The 22,990-nt window shown below is 43.4% G+C and overlaps 1 protein-coding gene across 6 annotated transcripts in view; it reads left to right on the top strand.

Annotated features, from left to right (window-relative positions):
* ARHGAP17 (Rho GTPase activating protein 17) overlaps positions 1–22,990 on the top strand; it is a 91,898-nt gene that overhangs the window by 65,371 nt on the left and 3,537 nt on the right. For 2 of the 6 annotated variants that reach the window (XM_037127427.2, XM_053671804.1), the window contains 6 exons: positions 1,514–1,627; positions 4,092–4,183; positions 5,423–5,579; positions 7,236–7,469; positions 9,474–9,652; positions 14,147–14,746. In XM_037127427.2, coding sequence (XP_036983322.2) covers positions 1,514–1,627; positions 4,092–4,183; positions 5,423–5,579; positions 7,236–7,469; positions 9,474–9,652; positions 14,147–14,746 — 1,376 coding nt within the window. Of the gene's footprint in view, positions 1–1,513; positions 1,628–4,091; positions 4,184–5,422; positions 5,580–7,235; positions 7,470–9,473; positions 9,653–14,146; positions 14,747–17,002; positions 17,051–18,740; positions 18,789–22,990 lie in introns of all 6 variants that reach the window. The other 4 variants (XM_053671802.1, XM_053671801.1, XM_053671803.1 and 1 more) reach the window with 4 other exon arrangements.

Here is a 22,990-nt window from a genome sequence, read left to right as displayed (position 1 = left end):
GGCAACAAAGGTCACTGACTTGTGACACTGTCTGTGGGGAAGGGGTCCGAGAGGGAACAGTGCTGCTTGCTCCTCTCTTTGCCAGTTTTCAGTCACTTCCCCCACTACCCAAAATCAAATTGGGCCCTTCTGGTACTGATTCTCAGGTGGGTGTGTTTGTGTATGTTCTAGGACCCCGTGGGTCTCTCCAACAGACTCTTCCTGTGAGGCTGGGAGTTTCTCCCGCTGCTGCCTCAACCCCACAGGTGTTTCTGGTCGGAGGCTTTGAGGCTTTGTTTCCCACCCTGGGATCCTGGGTTGCAGGTCTGTCTCGCTCCCCAGTTATTCCTCCCAATTTATCTGCGCATGAATGTGCCACCGCCTTGCTGTGAGTTCTCTCCACCCTCCTGCCAGTCTGGATGAATGTTTCTTTAACTCCTTGATTGTCAGACTTCTATATAGTTTGATTTTCTGTCAGTTCTGGTTGCTTTTTGTTTTTAAATTTGTTGTCCCTCTTTTGGTTGTGCAAGGAGGCACAGTGTACAGATGTTCTTTATCTGTTCAGTGTCTGATGGTGGGAACTGAATCCCCATTCTTGGTGCTTTGGGATTTGGCCTTTTATTTTACTCTCGATTGTTTTTACCAGTGTTGCATAGGGAATATGTTTCCATGGTTCAAAATTCATAAAGTGTACAGTGAAAAATATGTCTCTGTTCTGTCCCCAAGCCACCTGATTCCCCTCCTGAGACACAAGCAATGGCTTTGGTTTCTTGAGTAGCCTCTCAGTAAGAGTCAGTGTGTGTTTGAGCTGATATGTGCGTGCATAAGTCCATACATTTTCTTATCTCTCACAACCCTAGTTTATTCGAAACCAAATGATAGTGTGTATTGGATACATTATTCTTCTCCTTGTCTTTTTGCTTAATATACATCTTAGAGATTTTTGCACATCAGTAGATACAGTTTTTCATGGTCACACAGTACTCCAGTGTGTGGATATGTGGCAATTTCTTTAACTAGCCGCTGTTGGTAAGTAGTGGGGTTGTTCTTAATTTTTTTATTTTATAGTGCAAGAGAGTACATTTATATGATAAATTGGATATTTTTATGATTACAACAGGAAGCATTTTCAAATACGGCTTTTTTTGGCAACATACCTACACTTCTGTCTTACTACGTTCGTATGTACTCTTTTGTTTTACTGAGATAGTTTGTAGTATGTCTGTGTATATTGAGTCCACTGTTAATCACTTTGTAATTTATTTAGGAGAGAAGGGCATAAAGGAGAAATAGGTTAGAAATACACAGCAAACAGAGGCTGAATCATTGAGGGAGACCTTTGAGGCATTCCAAGCCCTGAAGTTGTCTGTTCTCTGAAACAAAGAGCACATGGAATTTGTAAAATGTTTAACTTGGGCTGCATACTGAGTTAGTCACACCCTGGGCATTCTGGGCCTGGGAACCTAATGAGGAAGATAATATTTCTGCAACTATTTCAGAGTAGGTGCTTTTCTGTTTCTCTTTTGTTCCATAGGTATTTAATTAAATTCCTTGCAAAGCTTGCACAGACCAGCGACATTAATAAGATGACTCCCAGCAACATTGCCATTGTATTAGGCCCTAACCTGTTATGGGCCAAAAATGAAGGGTAAGTAATCTTTCCCCATATCGTGTTATCTTTATTTCTTCTTTCCACTTAATGGGGAGAGTAGAACTGTATCACTCAAGATACACATTTTAGTGTAAGGTGCACTTAGGCAAGTTCTGAAGTTGATCTTTCCATGTAGCTGATATTCTAAGAAGCCTGTGTGATCTGTCCCACATCTAGCCACAGAATGATGTGGGAGACACTGGCCCAGTCCTCAGAGGGCCCCAGTCTTGGGCAGCTGGGCAGATGAGGGGTTGTTGGGATCAGTTCTGCCCACACAGCTGTGTGTAGATACTATAGACATTAAAAGTGTGATAGCACTGGTATTTGTTGAGGGGACACAGTTTAGGCTGAGAAGTTCATGGAGGTCTCTGCACTGGAAATAGCACTTGAGTTGTACTGTGGTAAATAGCTCCCTACAAGTGGGATCTGAAAGAGCAAAGGCGTTGCAGGCATGTAGGTATCCAGTGCTAATTTTGTATAACTTGAGCACAGGGGACATGAGGTGGTAACTGGAGTTAATGAAGCCAGAGCCAGGTTATGAAGGGCCTTGTGTATCTTGCCAAAGTATTTGAAACTTATTTTATGGGTCTTGGAGAGAGGGTGACCATTAAGATATCTAAGCACAAGAGTGACTTAATCAAATTGCATTTAAAAGGCTAATTTTGTTGGCATTGAGAAGCATAGATTGAATAGGGGAGATCAGTTAGAAAGTTGGGAGATCACTAACATTCATGTTTACTTTGAGGGTGGCATTAAGATGACCTCATTTAATCCTCGCAAATAACCTTTTGAAGGGAATTCTACTGTCCTCCTCTTTACAAACGAGGAGCCTGACACTTAGAGAGGACAAGTGGTTGGGTAAGGTTGTACAGCAGAGAAGTGGTAGAGCCCGGGTGCTGGCTGCGGTCTGTGTCCCGGAGCCTTACCACCCCGTCCTGGCTCTCACCACCGCTGGCCAGCTTCACAAAACTGCAGTGGTTCAGGTCTGCATTAAAAAGTCAGTGACGTTCTGAATCGAAGTCTTTCTTTTTACCTTTTATTTATTCATACTCATGTGTGCCCAGTCTTGTTTCAGAAAGTATTTATCAGATTATTATGTACAAAGATCTAACATCATAAAGCAAAGTGAAAGATGAGTAGATATACAAAGTTAACTACATAAATAGTATCTTATAGCAAGTAAATTCCCTGTATGCCAAGGAGTTAAATATAAAAAGTGATGCCATAAAGGTAAGTACTTAGTAGTTTTTAAGATAGAGGAGAATTTTCCAAACCAAAACAATGCAAGAAACAACATAAAAATCTATAGATTTGGCTCTGGTTACAGCTAGAAACTTCTGTATGTCAGAAAGCTCCTTAAAGTAATGACAGTTTACAAACTAGAAAGGAGTTCCTCCAGAAGTGTCCAGGATGTGTAAGAGGTCTTGTGAATCAATAGACAAACAGTACCTTCTCAAAAAGAATGTGAGTGGACGGTTCCTCCCTAGTCCAGTGGGACCCTAAAGCTGGAGAGTAACTCGGATCCAGACGGGAGGAGGGGGTGTAAGAAAGGGGTGGGTAGGGAGGAGGATTTTCAGGCAGAGCCTACCTTTTAAGTTGGAATTTGAAGGGAGCTAGAACTATGTCTTGGTTGGAAATTGGGGTGAAAATGCTCTCCTTGCCTGGGGGAAGAAAGTTCAGAGTGGTAATAGGAGGTAGGTAGGTTTGGGGCAGTCAGACCTGGGACCCAGCTTTTTGGGAGTATAGCATCTTCTGTGATAAAATAAGGTACCAGATACAATACAACATAACAGTCCCCGTGTTGAAAAAATTGAGTTAAATGAGATAAAGAACCTGAAGCACTGATACACAGTAGGCGCTCAGTGAATGTTGAGGCTTTGCACCTTGTTTGCTTTCGTGGTGTCCTGATCCCAAACTGGAATATGAGCTCGACAAGCAGAGATAATGATTCTCATTTATAGTTTTCCTTTTGAGCCCTGTTGTTCAGACACTTTCAGCTTCTGAACACGCATCTTGGGGACCAGTTCATGTACTGCACGACAGCCTTCATATGTGTAAATGCAGGGTTTGTGACGTTAAAAGGACACTGAGACAGTCATGCTCTTGGCTGTGTCATCGGCCGGTTTAGTTCATGCTGATGCTGGGTCTCACAGTGGCTGCCGTGGGTTATACTGTCCCAGTGGGAAGGCGTCCCTATCCCAAGCCAATGTGAAACCAGCATGGGATGCACAGTGGTCCACAGGGCTCCCAAACACTGCAGACTACGGAGCAACAGCCCAGAGAGGTCAATTTTCTTCCTGGGTGATCCCACATGTACATAGGTCAGAGCCTTGTGGATTTAATTTCTGCATTATTCTCAAACATTTTATTCTTTAAAAGTAATTGAATGGCCCTGAGTCAACCAACAGAAATCAGAGGCTGCCCAGGGGAAGCATGTGAGCTCTGTGGACTTCCTTTGCAGGACGCTGGCTGAGATGGCAGCCGCCACCTCTGTGCACGTGGTTGCGGTAATCGAACCCATCATTCAGCACGCCGACTGGTTCTTCCCTGAAGGTAATTAGCTTTGTGACTCCACTGGCTGCCAAAGCAACACAATAGTGTAACAGTTGTAAAAACTCTTTTTAAATGAGAAAAATGCATCAGTAATCACTTCATGATTGCATAATCGGTGTCACTTTTTCACATTTCTTTCCAGGCTGTTGATTTGTATTTGTATCTCGACATAATAGTAACCACATTATTTTGTATTTCATTTTGTTTCACTTAACATGAGAATCATTCATTTTCAGCGTACAGTGGATGCCCACTAGGTGCTGTATGTTTGCCGTCTCCCTGGAGGAACTTGGGCCACTGGAGAAGAGGCCACATTAACAGAGAAATTGTAATACATGGCAAATTAGGAGGATAGTTGGATGAACTAGGATTTGACAAACTCAGATGTTGGGAAGGAAGCCAGGGGTTGCTTTGTAGAAGAGGTGACATTAAATAGGCAGGAGGTTCTTCTCGGAAGCAGGCTTTTTGTTTCTCCAGGCAGGTGGTTGGATTTGTGCAAAGGTGTAGATAAAGCAGGAAAGGTTGATTGGGGCCTATTTGTGAAGGTCTGAACAGGTTGTCGGAGAATTAGGATTTCATCCTACAGGTACTAAATTTTCAAACTATACCTGTTGTAGTCCTGGGCTCCTTAGGGGTTCCATGTCCCCCTTTGAGGGTATTGGTTGGGCCAAATCTGGACCTCCCGTCCTGCATTGCCCAGAGCAGCCCTGCTGTCACATCCCCTGCCATGGAAAGTCACACGATGCCAGGACCACATGGGTCTTTTCTTCACCAGTCTTCCTCAGGATGTGATGGTGAATGAATGAATATTGACATTCTGCCAAAGATTTCCTTTAAGAAAAAGACTCATGCAAAAACTGCTATAGGCAGTATGGAATTAATGTTGCATTTTATTCCTATTTTATATCAAACTAAATAAAATAGCATTTTTATGATTCCAATAAATAATCCACACTCCTTGTCCTTTTTTGTATTTGCGTGTGTTTGTTTACAAAAAAGACAACAGGAGCTGTGTAACATGTTTTGAATCATGCCCTTTCCCCTGCCGTAGTTCCGTCTTGCCTCACCCTGGTATCATAAGCCATTCTTAAGAAAATAAGAGTGCCTGGGGATTCTGCCTATGCAGTAGGGAGGGCTTATGGACTGAAGAATGAAGCTCCTATTTCAGTGGGGTGTCTTAAAACTCTCTTAACCCCTGCACTCTGTCTCATATTTACTTGTTCCTTTTTCTTCTTGCAGAGGTGGAATTTAATGTATCAGAAGCATTCGTACCTCTTGCTCCCCCAAATTCCAATCATTCATCCCACACTGGAAATGACTGTGACTCGGGGACGCTGGAGAGGAAGCGACCTGCCAGCATGGCAGTGATGGAAGGGGACTTGGTCAAGAAGGAGAGGTGTGTTTAGAGCTGATCACTTTCAGATGGGCATTGTCAAGCCCTCAGTGTCTGGTGTGGCCTCTGTGGTCTGGTCATGGGAGAGTAGCCCACTATGGACCAGGACCGTCAGAGTTTAGACAGTTTCGGGAATTCTGCTCTAGTTCACTGCAGACATTACTGTGACCGTAAAGTAGGTATGCGGCTTCTCAGGTAACATTTGTCTCACATGCATTCGTGCTTTCTTTGCTGGTCTGGCGTACATCCCGCTTTGGACTGGCCTCTTAACACTTGTTACAGATTCACCTAAACGTACTGGACTAGGGGGGAGATTAAGAAAAAAGTTAAATATTATGCACTTATTTCCAAGAGTGAACATGGCAACAAACTACCTCTCATGGTGAGTTGTGTGATTAGTGTTTAAAGAGGCACAGTTTTGGTATAATTGGCCCCTCAGTGGAACCAACCACTGAATCTGATGTGCAGCTGGGAAGCCTCAGTACGTGCTAGTTCTGAAAGAGAAAAATATCTATGTTGAACTTAGCATGGAACAGCATGTCTCTCTACGAGGCTCCATGGGGAATTTGTAGGGTCCTCAAAGGTTGTCAAGGCTATTGTGACTTTTTTGTCAGATCCCAGCCTGTCTGGTATGTGTGATGCAGGGCCACTGTGCTTACCAGCAGTGCTCAGGGTTAGAGACGCCCTTTCATTGACGTGCTTTGTTTTGCATACATGTGGTAATATCACTCAAAGTAGTTTTACATTAAAATTAAACAAGGCCTTATTTTAGTTTCCCAATCTTACAGTGAGATTTGTTTTTTCTGCTTTTTTTTTTACCCATTGCAAGGGAAAATGCTTTACTTTTCTATTTTCTCTCTCTGAAGTACATATTTATTATGTGCAGAAGTTTTCCATTTACACACTTCATGAAGACAAAAGTGCCCACAGCAAAACCTGCCTTCCTATATTGTAAGTTGCAAACATGCGGTGTTAGTGTTCCAGTTAGCACACGATAAGCAGTTCCCAGTCATCTACCTAAGGGAGATTATCCCTGCCAGAAACACAAGCTCAGGGAGCCATACATTCTTGTATTTTTTGAAGTGAAAAAAAGTTTTAAAGTTTATATACCAGTGAGCTTAAGTGAAAAGTGAGTCTTTCTCCTGACCTGTTCTCCAATCACATATTCTGCTCCAGAGCAACTTTTCCCCAGGCTTATGCGGTCAGATGTATTCTTTGCATAGCATACCCCTTGTCTCTGCATCATGGCTGGAGACAGTGTGGTGTGAGACCTTTCATTGCTTCTGGTGGGATTCTGCACTCAGCTTTCACCTTGCACCCTAAACACAGATTTGAGACAATGGGCTTATATAGTAAGATGGACCTATGCAGGCTCATGTGATGTCTGGCACAATGAGGCCTGCCTACGTGCCTTTAGCTGCTCTCAGCCAGATTGAGGAGACTACCTGGTCAGTACCAGGCCCGTTGGCTCTCTCAGGGGTAAAGCCAAGTTACTGCCCTGGTGATGGGGATGACCATCCCTGTGGGCCTTGCCGCTTCACTGCATGCTGGGCAACTTGGGTGGCTGTACCATGTGGGTTTTAACATGCTCAGACTGGTGGGCTTCTGTGTCGGTCGTCAGCTTGCATGGTGTGTTGACTGTTTCTTCTCTCTGTGTAGCTTTGGTGTGAAGCTTATGGACTTCCAGGCCTACCGGCGGGGTGGTACCCTAAATAGAAAGCACATATCCCCTGCTTTCCAGCCGCCACTCCCGCCCACAGATGGCAGCACCCTGGCTCCAGCAGGCCCAGAGCCCCTTTCCCAGAGCTCTAGGGCTGAAAGCAGCGCAGAGGGTGGGCCTGTCCCCTCCTCTGTGGGCATACTGGAGCAGGGGCTGAGCCCTGGCGACAGCAGGTAAGGAGGCTGGCTTCTGCTGGCAGTGGGTGCTGGGCACCCTTGCCTTCTTGCAGGTACTGGCCTGCAGGCGCAGAGTCTTGCCCCGAGAATCACCCAGCATGTAGCGAACCAATTTTGCCTTCACTCCTCTGGTGGACAAAGGATGGAAAAAAACACTGTAAATTGCTTGCTTCCTTTCCTGTTTTCAAAAGAAAAGAATGCATATTTGTTTGCATTCTTTATCATACTGCTTTGGTGCTGAGAGCTGGAAGCCATAGGTGTCTAGCAATATTATAAATTTCTTTCACCTCTTTGAAGTATACTTAGTGTTTGTGTATCATTTGCTTATTGTCATCTAATATGCTAACTAGTAAGCATTTTAATGTAGCAAGTTAGTTAGGTTATAATGTACCTGGCATTCATTCATTCACCATCTGTCTATCCACCCACCCACCCACCCACCCAGATTTACTGCATAAGTGGGTACTGAGTGGTATGTACCAGGCACTATGTCAGGGATGCTGGGTGACAAAGGTCCCCCCAACTGCCTGGCTTTCAATCTTATAGGGAGTTGATATATAAGGTATATAATATGATAATAAATTTTCTTAAAAGCCTTTTCTGTTGCTTAACCTTTTGCTTAGTCACCTGGAATAGACTACAAATGTAGACTTCAAAAAAAACTTCAAGAAAGAGTACCTTTGAACTTGAATGTTTATTTTAATTTGCCTGAATTTAGTTCTTCACTCTGACCTGGGCAAATGACCACCAGAGTCCACTCAGGTGGTTCAGAGTAGGCAGCAGCTATAAAAGATGAGCAAAGTGCTAACCTGTCATTATCCGCTATACTTTGTCCACCTGTAAAGCACCAAATGATCCTATGTCAGGGAAAATGAATATGTAAAACAAGAATAGCCTGTTGATCCACAGGGGATTTTTTTTCCCCCACACAAAATGAATTTGCCTTGGGAGAACTCTCTCACCTTATCATCTTCGGGAGGGGAACAGTGCCTTGTTATGTGTGGTGCTGCTTAAGAGATAAGAAACTCGAGAATTCTTGAATTCCTTTCTGCTTACATAATTAGGGGGAGTTCACTTTTTGGTTAAAAATAAGTATCTTCCAACTTCCTGGGCTTCATATTGCACATCATAGGTTCCATGTGTGCTTGTCAGTGATTGCCACTCCTTACATGTATTTGCTTTGGTTCGGTTATTTTTGTTTGAGAAAAAAAGCATTAGTGAATTCACACATTTTCATTTAGCGTGGCATTCCATTGGTTTAATCAAGGTTAAATATTTTACTTAAGATAATAATGAGTCCTCACTACAGGACAGGTAGAATTTCAGTCATTAATGTGCTCTTTGATTTTTATATTTTAGAGATTTTTTTGTGTGCATTTCACTAATGGTGTTCACTCTTTGACAATCTTGACAAAAATGATAAGTTCAATATTAAAAAAAGCTCTGGGCCAGGACACAGAGAACCAAGTTCTGATTTCTGCCCGCTACTCCCCAGCGCTGAACTTCGATCAGTCACTTGGCTTTTCAGAGTTTCTCTTTCCTCAGTTCACATTATTGACAATAACTGAGCATTTTATAACTGATATCCTTGTATTTTGCTATAGCTTCTGCTTTGTTTTGTATAATGTGTATGTCAAAATCACCCTATTTTGAAGTACAGGAGCCCTTTCACGGTTTTTTAATATTGCCCAATTTAAGTACAAGCAAACCAGAACTTATAATTTCTTGTGGTTGCTGTGATATGGTCTCTATCATGATATTTGAGTGGCACAGTAATTTGAAGACAGTCTGATGCAATGAGTCTCATAAAATAGGTAGTCCTGTGTGAAACAAACAAACAAAAATCTTAGCTTTCTAGGCTTACTGTAAACCATTTAAAGTTTCAGATCACTTCCTTGCCTGCTGAGGTGAAAACTCTGGTGGGAATCCTGTATGTTTTAGTGTGCTTAGCTTTTCTGGCTAGGCATGTCTACCATCTAACTGGATTTTTACTCCACTCAGTCCTCCCAAAGTCAAGGACTCTGCAGTTGCAGCTGTGCCCACACCTGCTCCGGGGAGAAATAGCAGTCAGGTAGCCACTGGCCAAAGCCAGGGGCAGATGGTTGCCAGCTCCCATCAGCTCTCTGTCAGCCCAGCACCACACGGGTCCACTGGCTCTAGCCCTCATACGTTGCGCCGAGGTAAGTAGCCACCTTTCCTCTGTGTCCTTGCCGGGGGTGTGCACAACACCGTAGGTGAGAGCAGAGAGGGTTGCCAGACTTTCTAACAGGTCATTCCTATGTCTGTTTAAAAATGAGAAGCAGAAAAGTCATCAACCAGAAAAATCATTAAAGGGAGACGAAACATTGAGAGCAGGAAAGTATTCATTTAAGAATATATCGCAGCTACAAAGCTTAACAAAAAGTCATTTGTTTCTTTATAATATATTTTATTGATTACACTATTGTAGTTATCCTATTTTCTTTCTCCCCTTTATTCCCCTCCACCCTGCATTCTCCTCCCACCCGTATCCCCCCTCCCCTTAGTTCATGTCCATGAGTCATGCATATAAGTTATTTGGCTTCTCCATTTCCCATACTATTCTTAGCCTCCCCCTGTCTATTTTGCACCTACCAATTATGCTTCTTATTCCCTGTACCTTTTCCCCATTCTCCCCCTCCCCCACCTTCCACGTGATCTCCACTTCTGTGATTCTGTTCCTGTTCTAGTTGTTCGCTTAGTTTGTTTTGGGTTGTTTTTTTTTAGGTTCAGTTGTTGATCATTGTGAGTTTATTGTCATTTTACTGTTTGTATTTTTTATCTTTTTCTTAGATAAGTCCTTTTAACATTTCATATAATAAGGGCTTGGCGATGATGAACTCCTTGAACTTGACCTTATGTGCCCTTCCATTCTAAATGATAGCTTTGCTGGATAGAGCAGTCTTGGATGTAGATCCTTGCCTTTCATGACTTGGAATACTTCTTTCCAACCCCTTCTTGCCTGCAAGGTCTCTTTTGAGAAATCAGCTGACAGTCTGATGGGAATTCCTTTGTTGGTAACTGTCTCCTTTTCTTGTGCTGCTTTTAAGATTCTCTCCTTTTCCTTAACCTTGGGTAATGTCATTATGATGTGCCTTGGTATATGATGTGCATTGGAACTGCTACGGCCTCTGTACTGGCCAAGCTGTGTGGGTCTGTGAACCACTGTAGCCTCTGCAAGTCCTGTAGCCCAGGACTGGCGGGCCCTAATAACATAACATCTGAACTTGCTTCAGGGGAGGACCATCTCTGTCCCCTGTGGTCCTCCCTGCAGCATCCAGGGAATTGCTTTAAAATACAAAGCAGATCATGTCAGCTCTTGGTTGAGACTCCCCAGTGGCTTCCATGCCCTACATAGTCTGGTTGGGACCTGCTGGGGGCCCAGGTCACTCCTCTCCATCCTCTCTGCACTGCAGCAACATGGGTCTGCTCTCTGCTTTTGGAGCCTCTAAGCTTGTTCCCTCTTTAGAGCTTCCATACTCGTTTTCACTTCCAGAACCTTCTGACCCATATCTTCATCTGGTTTCTTTCTTTTCTTTCTTTTTTTAAAATGTTGTGATAAGAGCATTTAACATGAGATCTACTCTTACAATTTTAAGTGTGCAGTACAGTATTATAGGCATAACCTTCTACAGCTGATTTCCAGGACTTTTCTCTCATAATTGACACTTTATGCCTGTTGATAGTAACTTCCCAGCACTCTCTCCACTGAGGCCCTGGCAACTACCATTCCACTCTCCAACTCTGTGAATTTGACTATTTTAAATTTATTATATAAGCAGAATCTTATAGTAGCTGTCCTTCTGTGAGTGGCTTATTTCACTTAAGGGTCCTTAAGATTCATCCATGTTGTCATATATTGCATAATTTCCTTCTTTTTAAAGCTAAATAATAGTCCATTGCATGTAAATGCCACTTTTCCTTTATCCAGTCATCCATGGATGGGCACATAGGTTGTTCCCACAACTTAGCTATTACGATTAGTGCTGCAGTGAACATAGGAATGCTAATATCTCTTTGAGATGGTTATTTCAAGATATTATGGATAAATGCCTATCATTGAACTTGAGCCATATACAGGGAAGTCATGTTTCTTACTCCAGAGGCAAGGCCTTAGATCAGCAGTCAGGTAGGTGCAGGACCACTGAGTAATGGGGAGTCTTAACTAGAGTGGAGTGGGTACCACAACAGCGTTTTCAAAAGGTTGACTTGGCCATAGTGCAAGCCACACTATTACAGTGAAGGCCACAGAGTGATGAGGCCCCACCTCAAGGTATGGTTCCGGCGACTGGAAGGGACCAATTCAGGATAGTTGGACGGTCTCCCATGGATTGGTTGATGCTGGTCGTAATGGTAGGCAATCCTGATCAATGGGAAAAGGCCTTAGACTCAAAATTTGAGTTCTAGCCTTTGTATAAAGTCATGTGGCTGGAAAAGGCTGCTAATTCAATCTTTCCTAATTTAATTCCTACAAATGTAAAGTAGAAGTAAAATGTCATCTTAAGGGGAATATGGTGGGGATTAAATATGATGAGTCTGTATAAAAGCAGTGTCTTCATAAAGCACTACACAATGTTAGGTGTGTTTTTATAGATTCAGACAGGGAGACAGACTCAGGTACACTGCTTGGTAACAGACCCACCCTGCTCTCAGCAAGGCTGTCCTCTCTGGATACATTGTTCTCATTGTTTTCTCTACATTGTTTCCATTGTATCCCAAGTGATGCTTGAGGAGAATTGTCTTCTCTACCTGGATTCCAGGTATAACCCTGCTTACAGATTGAGGCTAGACTTCTGAGCCACATTAGGGATCTTTCCTGCTTCCTACTTCCTGCAATCTCAGATCTCAAGCTTCCTCAAAGGAAGTTTGATCCTTTCTGTTCTTCCCCTGCTCCAGTCTGCCAGCTTCTAGGGGGTCTTGGATAAGGCCTGTCTTTCTCCCAGCCTGGCCTCCATGTGGGACTAGGGCCCATCACCTTGTTATACCACTCTCATGCTCTCTGAATTCCCTCTTGCACCCTTAGCTGTCAGGAATGATCTTACTCAGCCTGAACTTACAGTTAGTATTGCTTAGAACAGAAAACGAGAAATTTTCATTTTTTAGTTGCTTATGATAAACACAGTACAGCTAATATTACAGATTCCTTCGTCAGCTGGTTGGTTGGTTCTGTGGGTAAAGGTCTTCCAAGTTCCTTGGGTCAAAAGTTTTAGGCCAGCAGAGCAGAGCAAACATTATCCCCTTTCATCCCTGAATTTGGGCCCTATGAGCAGCAAGCCAGGCACTGTAGAAATGAGGAAGAGGAATAGAGTCCAAACCCACAGGTGTGGGCCTCTGTCCTGCCACTTACTAGCTGTGTAACCTCTCACAACACTTGGCCTCTCTGAGCCTTAGTTTTCTCCACTGTGAAGTGGATACATCAGTGCCTGCCTTGCAGTGAGTTTGTGAGATTAGGTGAGAGTTTATGCAAAGGGCCTGTCTTGGTGCTGTTGGTGTGTTAGGTGAACAATACATGGTCATTTCTTTCCTGTGTTCCCTCTCCCTTTGGGGAAGATTGGTAGAATCTCAGCAGAATTTGAAAAATGCTGGTCTCTCCTTTCCACCACCCCTCCCAGCCCCAAACCGGGATTCCATACCCACATTTTCCATCCCATCCTCCTTGGTACCAAATTCCCACCCAGTAGTGGTGCTGATCTCAACTGGTGTCGGGAAGGGAGGCATGTGATTCAGCTCTCCCTAGAGAAGTAATTCTGAGATCATCTGCCAGGTTTATTTTACTTGTACCTAGAATTATCTTGTAGCTCAAATGATTCTGGAATTGGTAGAATTTCCATTATTAAAAAAATCAAGTTCTCTCAGAGAAGAGGGCCTAGAGCAAGTGTCTATGGTGTGTACAGCAGACCAGTTGTGCTTGGAGGTTGCTCCCTAGCTCTTCTTGCTTGGTTCCTTCCCATGCTCTCAGGCCGTGTGAGCAGGGCACTGACAAGTGGGCGCTTCAGTGGCTTAGAGCAGTGACTTCGTGTGGGCAGGGTGGCCACTGAGTGTTCTTGTTGAACTTGTAAAATGACAGGTCTTTAAAGACCTATAAATGTATCATGTACTTCTTAAAAATAAACTGTATTTTGGAATAATTCTAGTTTTACGGAAAAGTTGCAAAGATGGGGTAAGAGCCCCGTTCCAGAATGCCTTGTTAACATCTTACATTATTTATCACAGCTAGAAACCAACTGGTATGTTGCTATTAACTAAAGTCCATATTTTGCTCCAGTGTCCCCAGTTTTTCCACTGATGGCCTTTCCTGTTACTAGGCTTGCTCCCAGCCAGGGGGCCACATTGTATTTAGTCATCCTTCTCTGGTCTGTGACAGTTCTTGGTTTTCCCTTGATTTTTCATGCCTTTGGCTATTTGGGGTAGTACCAGTGACGCATTTTGAAGAAAAACTCTCAATTTACATTTCTCAGATGTTTTTCTCACAGTTGAGACTGGGACTCTGGGTTTTGGGAAGAAGACCACAGAGGTAAAGTGCCCCCTGATCACATCCTGTCAGGAGTCATATCATCAGCAGGGCCTGAGCGGTGGGGTCACCATTGCTCCCCAGTTCAGCAGGTGTTCGCTGTCACTGTGTTGTCCCTTCTGAAAGGTGTTTCCCCTTTATGCAGCTGTCAAGAAACCTGCTCCAGCACCTCCGAAACCAGGAAACCCACCTCCCGGCCATCCGGGGAGCCAGAGTTCCTCAGGGACAGCGCAGCAGGCACCCAGCTTGTCACCGAAGCCGGCCACTGGAAGTCCGTCTCCTCCCAGCCAGCACACAGGCCCAGCCCACGGGCAGCCATCAGCCACCTCGCAGCAGTGTGCGCCCCGCAGATCCTCAGGCAGCCTGGCTCCTATGCATGCGCCCAGTCACCCCCCACCGCAGCCCCCCACGCAGGCCCCACAGGCCCATGCCAGGCCAGGTGGCCAGGGTCTGCCTGCTGAGCAGGCACTGGAGCAGTCCTCGCACACCCCGCCCAGGACGCCCACTCCCCCCAGCACTCCGCCCTTATCAAAGCAGAGCCTGGGTCTGCCGGCATCTCTGCCCCCCACGGTGGGCCACCCTGAGACTGCACAGCCACATGCTGGGACCTTACCCCGACCGAGACCAGTACCAAAGCCCAGGAACCGACCCAACGTGCCCCCACCCCCTCACCCTCCTGGTGCCCACCCAGTGGGGGATGGCAGCCTCTCCAGTGCAGTGCCCACTGCCTCCAAAATAGTAACTGGTGAGTAGGACCTCTGTGCTGGGCTTCTGTACCACCCCCTCCGTTTACGCTGTGATCTGCAGCTGGGTCTGCTGTCTCAGGCTGCTTTTGTGCTGAAGGAGCTCAATTGTGAGGTCACATGGTTGGCACAAACCTTCAAACGCACTAGAGGTCTTTAAAACTGGTGACTCAAGATTTATAATTTTATTGTATGTCCAGGATCCCACTACATGAATGGGGTTGGCCAAAAAGTTTCTTCGGTTTTTAAGTAAAAACAAAGGACACATTATTCGTTTTCACTAATAACTTCACTGAACAACATATTCACCGTTTTGTTCCACTACCTTCCTCCATCTTTCAGGCAACTTCATAATTGCATCTTCCCAAAACTTTTTATCTTTTTGAGCAAAGAAGTGTTCTAGGTACCTTTTGTTGTTTTTCAGGGAATGAAATTTTTTTCTCTTAAGCAAATTTTGGAAACCCGAACGTATAATGTCAGGTGAATACAGCAGATGAATCAGGACCTCTCAGAGTCCTGTAAGAGTTTTTGCCTGGTTCTCAAAGAAACATGCAGTCTTGTGTTCTCCTGACGGGAGAATATGGGTTTTCTGTTGACTGCTTCCGTGTGCTTTTTGTGGAGTGCTGCTTTCAGTTGGTCTAACTGGGAGCACAATACAGGACTCCCTTCCCATCCCACTATGTACACATCACTTTCTTTGGATGAAGACCAAACTTTGGTGTGGTTGGTGTTAGTTCATTTGGTTTGCCCCATGATCTCTTGCTTTCCACATTATTGCAAAGTATCCACTTTTCATTGCCCATCACAATTGGTTTTAAAAATGCAACGTTTTTGTTATGCTTAAGTAGAGAATCACATTTGGAAATACTGTCAGGAAGGTTTATTTCTCTTAAACTTATGTGGAGCCCAGACATCAAAGTGATTAACATAACCAGGCTAGTACAGATTTTTTTCAACACTTGATTTGGGGATTTTGAGTATGTCAGCCCTCTCCTGTGTCGTATAATGTTAATGGTTATCAATTAATGTCTCGATTTGATTACTGCCAACTTCAGCTGGTCTGCCTGACCTTAGAGTATCATCTAGCAAGAAATCTCCAGCACAAAACTTTGCAAACCACTTTTGACATGTTGATCAGTCACAGCACCTTCTCCATACACTGCACAAATCTTTTTTTGTGTTTCATTGCACTTTTACCTTTCTTGAAATAATAAAGCATAATATGCCACCGATGTTGCCTATATTCCTCTATCTTCGATATTAAAATGGCTACACAAAATTCACCAGTTTTAATACTTTTTTTTTTTTTTTAAGAAATGCTTGCCGATATGACAGCTGTCACAATACAATCTAGCAGACTTTTTTCAAAGGAAGTTAAAGTCCACTAAGCGCTACTAGAGCCAGCTTATGGGGAAACCAAAGGGACTTTTTGGCCAACCCAATATATTTGTCTAAGAAGGTATTTGAGCATGAAATTTATTTTTTAGTGAATTCCTCATTAAAATGCCCATTTTCCTTCTACGAATAAAAATGTTTGTAGTAAATGAAGCATTTCAGGTATAACTTAAAAACAACCACATTTTGTGCCAAATTGAATGCTCAGGGAGGGGAGATCTCTGGACCACATGAGAGTAGGCAAGTCGAGGTTTTTCTTATTCTAGTTCCATGGAAACCTGTTTGGTGTGCTGGTGACTGTACATATTTTAGTGGGCTACCTGACAGGACATTTTTTATAGGCAATCTAGAGCATGACTGTTTTTATTTAATTATGACTTTAAAATGAAATTTCCATTCAAAGTGCTTTAATTCACTATTTGATTTAAGTAGGATGAATGGATTTTTCTCTAAGTGGGGTTTTTTAAATGGTAATTAGAAGCTTTGAATTGTTTTTTACAACAGCTGAATTTTAAATTTTTCTCAGTGGAGCTATTTGTATTTATTATATTTTTTAATTTTGATTTTGTTGTTTTGTTTTAGTGGGGCTGTTGTTAGAGAAGAAACAGAAATAGATCTCTGGGCCCCGCTGCCGTACTGAGTGACTTCTCAGATGAAAACGAACCAAGGGGCACCCCAAACTGGTGCCCCAAATGATGAGGGCTAGCTGATTAGTCTGTCTTTTGATAATATTTTTTTCAGGAACATAATGTGTAATTTGCATGTACTGTAAGTGTGGTTCATAACTTTTTTCTGATGACACCTCTGCTTTTTTTAGAGAAACAAAGCCACATGTGGTTTGTTGTTTGTTTGTTTCCCAATAGATGCCCTCCCTAGCGCCCCCACAGGTGGGGAAGGTGAACAGGACTAAGGTTTGTAGCTGCCCAGCAGCTTGCCCCAGTGCCCCTGCTTAGCTGTGTTTTGCGTGTGTGCTTTTGAGCTTGTGCTCAGGAGCAGCCATTTGCCCCTATGCCATTTGTCCTGCAGCACATAGACGTCACTTTTGTTTTGATCAGAAGCACTTGGAGCTGCAGTGCTCCAAATTCAAGAGCTATATGTCAGTAGATTGACAGCCCAGTTTCAAGCTGGTCAGATAAGATACTAAGAATGTCTTCTTTCTTTTGGTAAGCCTTTCACAATCAGTCTGCTTTGCTGGCATGATTTACCTGTTATCAATTGGCTCCTCACACCCAGCCAAGGAGGACTTGGGTGCGGTCAGGATGGGAAATTGGGTCCGTTGTGTCTTGAGCTTTAATATTTAACTTTATTAAACTTAATTTTAAGGGCAAGTTAACTGCATGGAGCTTCTTAATTTGATGTTTAAAATTTTCAGGACAAAAAAAATCTTCATACAAAGATTGCACACTAAATCCCTTTACATTCTAGCATGCTTACATTTGCTTTCTTAAACCACATGAGCTCTTAAAAGGTGCTGTGAGGCTCATCTGAATCTTGCCTTTTGGTCCACATTTGGGTGGCATAAGACTCTCATGGGTACAATGGCTCTTATCAGCTGATCTGATCATTAAGCCTTTAGTGGGCTGCTTAGCCAGAGTGTTCACAGCTTGGGTCTGAGTAAGACTTTCTATGGAGAGCAGGAGCCCAACCTCTAAGACATGGAGGAGGGCACAGATATGGTTCCACCTTCCTGACTCTTTAGAGATGAGCCCAAAAGAGAGGGGGTTGCCCAGCTGTGGAAGTCAAAGAATGAAGGGTCTAAATCCTAATTAAGGCTGAGCCTGTAACACTTCAGTTTTTGTGACACATCAAAATTTATTTCCCAGACCTTTCCTTTTATTTAGATGAAGCACTGTGAACCAGAACTATGTCTCTTCTTTAATACCATTGTTACTTAAGATGTATTTATTCCAGAAGATTATTTTATTGATCTTCTCTAACACTGTAGTGCTCTGTACTTTACAATTATCAGATGAGTGAAAAATTATAGTAAAACTACTTTTCCTTAGGGTATTAGCTAAATATTTTAAAACCAATCCATTCTATGAATTCTCCAAACTTAAGAAATTCTAGGTCACCACAATTAGCTTTGTATTACAGAATTAACTTTTAATTTCTTAAAGTCCTCTGGACTGCCATTCGAAGCACACAGGCCAGTGTTCAGAATTCTTGAGCCCATGAGTATTGGCGATGCTGCTTCACACTGTTCTTGGGTGTAGCCACTGTTCCAGGAGGAAAGTGGGCCTTCCGTTGACAGGCGGTCTTTTGTTGTGACACTGGGATTCACTTGGAAAACTTTACACAGACAAACTTCTGAAAACCCAGTGTTTGTTTGGGGCATTTACTCTTAAAAAGTTTAATTAAAGCCTGGGGATTAAGATAAGCTCTTGGGAGAGGCTGTTGTTGCCGATCAGGTGTGGCTGCAGCTCCTGGGAGGGGGCGACTCTGCTGCCATTTGAGGCTCTTCCTCCTTGTCTTTACTGTTACTCTAAAAAGCAGTAGGATGTTAGCTTCCTAATGGAAGTAGTTCACATCTTGCTGTTTTTAAAGTCATAGATTTTAGCAAAGAGTTTTCTAATTTAAACATTTTATTAAATAATTTAGATGTATGACCTGCCCTAATCAGTCAAAACTGAAATGGAATATTTAATGGTAAGGAAAAGGCACCTGATTGGCCAAAGCACTTTTGCTACTTGATGATCATATTTGTGCACTAATGCCTGATACTAATCAGTCACTCTAACCTACCTGCTTGCATCCCTACTAACAGTGCATGCACTAAAGGAGGCTGGCTTTGTTTGTTCATGCTTGCTTTAATTTTCAGAATAATAAGTGTGCTCACAGGTGTGTTGACGGGGTCACAGGGTGGCATTGGTACTCTTTCGGTTTCCATTTTTCTCTGTACGAGGCAGGCTAGAGGTGCAATGGGGAGGGCGCACACTGAGTTGAACACGCCTGAATTCAAATTTCAGCTCTCTGCAGTGTCAGGTGGAGTACAGCCTGGGCGATCCGATGTTCGTGAGAATTAGTGTTAGAGGGATTGCGTTAGATAAAGTGGGAAAAGCAGCTGACAGTTCTTAATACACAGTGGGTCCAAGTAGATGGTAACTATTTATTATTTTTACCTAGAAAATATAGATAATCTGAGTTTTGTCATATGCCAACATTTTAAAACTTGTATGTCCACCTAGTCTGCTAGGACCCAGACACAAGAAGTCTGGAGCCCTGGTGTCCACAGTTTCATTCTAGTGCACCATTTGGTGGTAGATTCAAAAGACGAGGCGTAGGCCCTGACTGGTGTGGCTCAGTTGGTTGGCGTTGCAAACCAAGGTCACAGGTTCTCTTACCAGTCAGGGCATATGCTTGGGTTGCAGGTTCAGCCCCCTGTCGAGGCAAGAGATTGATGTTTCTCTCCCTTTCCTTTTGCTTTCCTTCCCCTCTCCTTTCCTTCCCCTCTCTCTAAAAATAAATAAATAAGACCCTTTTTTAAAAAAAGCTCAGGAATAGAAGATATTTCTTAACTTCCTGAGCCTGAGAATCACTGTGAGTCACTTGCCCACTGTGTGGTGGTACAAGCAGTCTCTGTCAAGGTGGTCATTCAACACTGGATACTTTGCTGACTCTCAGGGTATTCTCTTGCTAAAATTAAGCTCTTTTTATAGGATGAAAGTTGTGCATTAAAAAATAAGTATAGCTATTAAAGTAAATTGGGGGACTAGAATAATAAGAAATCACCCTTCTATAATTGAAGAAGTCCAGTATTCATATTCTGTTCTTTTTCCTGCTAGTTGTTTTTCCCTAAAAGGCAAGAGAGTACATGATGATAATTATTTGGCTATACAGACTTCACATTTTTATTTTACTTTACATCAAATGCTCTTTCCCATGTTATAATGTAGTTTTATAACCATCTTTTTGGTGACCACATAATATTTTGTTAAGCAGATATGTATTCTCGCTAATAGTTGGACATTTAAGTGGCTTCTGTTTGCAGTTTATTTTTGTAAATAGATACAAGTCCTGTCACAGTAAACATCCAGTGAGACTTGAACAGAAGCTGTCTTTTGACTAAAATGACAAAAGGTTGACTCAAAGTCTGTTATAGACTGAAAGCCTTTCAGAGCCCTGGAAAACTGAGGAACAGTAGAAAGGAGTCATTCCCTCACACTCTAGTTTAGGGAAGAGGATGAATGTGTTTAGGTCCTATAACTGTTGAAGTGGCTGTCAGAATAGCCTTGGAGATTTGGAGGGTGGGTGTACAACCTTAGCACATAATGAAAATTGTTAAAGTGATAGATAACTGTAGATGAAGTGATAGACGGGACCACACCCTAAATTACAGAGGGCAGTCCTAGCCCTGAGCACCCACTTGCTGGATTAAGATAGAAAAGGGAGGAGCAGGTTATGTTTGTCCGAGCCCCAGGTTGGTGGTGAACCACATCACTGCTGCCCGAGCAGCTCTTCCTGGGGCTCTCTCTCTTTCTCTGTCCTTTTGTTTTTGTTTTGTTGGTAGAGTATCATATGAACACAGCTCCAAGGAGCCTGTGCTCAAAGACCAGCTTCCCTTGGAATGCCAGTATGAAAAATGGTGCCTTGTGTAAATTCATAGCCAGAACATTTTAGAAGTATTTAAAAATCTTCTAAAATAACTTTTTTACTAAAATGAACCAGACTGTTTAAGACTCAACCCAGTGTCTCCTCAGATACTGTCTTCTCTCCCGAGATCGTCACCAAAGAACATACAGACCCCTTTGGAGAGGAGGGAGCATGTTACGCTAATCAGGATCAAACTCCAGAGTCCAACCAATCTGGCTCTGGTGCTCTGTCCAGCACTGGCCTCGTCACCCCAAGTGAGGACTGAGCCTCAGGAGTCCCCCTTCCTTATTGCGAGGTGGCATCTGTGCTGCCTGGGGGTTCGGTGAGGATGAGGCAGTGTGCTCACTCAGCACCATCCCTGACAGAGAGCGCCGATGCCGTCAGCTACTGTGTTGGAGGTCTTTCTGAAGGGCGGCTCTGCACACCTGCTGGAGTTCTTACTGCTTGTTGTGTGGAAATAGACTTGTTTTCTTTTAAGAAATAATTCAGGGAAGAGAGAGGGTTTGGGGAAAGGCACATAACCTGCCAATCTCAAGTAAACCAGACAGAGCTTGCAGGAGGAGAGGAAAGGAACTTTTGAGTATATATGTGCTCATCATAAATAGCTAGAGACATTCAGAAAAGTACAAATTGAGAATTTATATGTCATATAAAAAAAAGAGCATGCTTGTCCTCTGAAGACAGCTGTGGCTGATAGGTATTGAATTTGCATGTAAATAGTTACTAACAAATAGAAATCTAAGCAGTGTGTACACTTCCCTTACATTGCACATCCCACTAGGCATGTCCCTGTCATGGTCCCTTGTCTTACTGGGTTATGGAAAGGGGATTGAATTTGCAGTGGATTTCTTTTACCAGTATTGCCTTTTAGACATAGCTTCTTCTTTACCTCTGTGGAAGGAAAGGATTGGAAAGATGGTTGGACTGGATAACTCTTCATCCACTAATTTGTTCCATTGTCCATCCACTCATTCATCCATCTAGCCAGCCAGCTACAAAATTTATTGAGCATCTGCTAGTAACCGGTCACTCTTTTAGGCACTGTGAATGAGGTAGACATGGTCTCTGCCCTATTGACTTTCCTTCTGCTAAGGACAAATTCAAGACATCCTTTATTCTGTGCACTATACCACCCTTGACTGTACCCTTGGATGGTGCAATTCAACACAATCCAGTTGGTTTTACAGTTATCATCAGACCGTATCATCTGAAATGGCATTAAGCACCTGAACTCTTTGATACCTTGCCACCTTCCTAAATCTAGAAATTTCTCTGAGTGTGGTACTTACTTAAACCTCAAATGACAGGTCTGCCAACTCAGGACTCCATGTGAGAAAAGGGACACTTTAGGAAGGGGCAGGAACCAGTCTCAAAGCAGTAAGCTTCCCAGAAGTGTACCTGCATTGCCAGCTCTGCCTGTGTGGGTGAGGAGCATGTGGGACAGAAGTACTGCCCAAAGCAGCTCCCTGCAGGGTCAGACGTGGTGAAACTGCACCACTGCAAGGACAGAAAGCAACTCTTGAGTGTAAAGGAGGAACTCCACAGCATACCCACCTCCCACTCTAGTTCTCTCCGTGCTCCCTGTATGACTAGCCCTAACCCAGCAAAGTGAATCTACAGCAGATCTGAACACCTCCCTTCCTGCTGGCCCTAGTCCCTAAATCTCTAACATGGCTCTTGTCATTTGCCGGCACCTACAGTTACTGGAGAAACAAATCCTCTCTCTTGATCAGGGTGCCCGCCAGACCATGGGCTTCATTAAAGCTGTGTCGGGCTTACTCACTGCCGTGACCTCAGGTAGAACTGTGCCTGGAACATGGCAGGTGTTCAGTAAGTATCTGTGCACAAATGAATGAATGGGGACACATCACCTCACTAGGAAGAGGGCTGTGATTGGTTAAAGTGTCTGGTGAGCATGGGAGTGAGGGACAGTGGTGTATGGACCATGTATTTGCCACCTTGATAAAGGAGTTCCAGCCAACATAAGACATGAAAAAAATGGAAATGTAAGATTTAGACGCAGAAGAGAAAATTACTATTTGCAGATTTGACCATCTATCTTAGCAATTGCCAACCAAGGGTAATTGTGTTCCCCAGGGAACATTTAGCCCTATCTGGAGACATCTTCAGTTGTCACAGTGAGAGGGAGAGGGCTTTGTGCCATGGGCATCTAGTGGATAGAGGGCAGAGATGCTGCTATATATCCCGTAGTGCACAGCACAGCCCCCACAAACCTAAGTGATACGTCTCAGCATGTC

Source organism: Artibeus jamaicensis, unplaced genomic scaffold (assembly GCF_021234435.1).
Source record: "Artibeus jamaicensis isolate MK-2021 breed Jamaican fruit bat unplaced genomic scaffold, CSHL_Jam_final contig_700, whole genome shotgun sequence".
Lineage (NCBI taxonomy): Eukaryota > Metazoa > Chordata > Mammalia > Chiroptera > Phyllostomidae > Artibeus > Artibeus jamaicensis.
The sequence above is the reverse complement of the archived record's forward strand: the minus strand, read 5'-3'. Positions and strand labels throughout refer to the sequence as shown.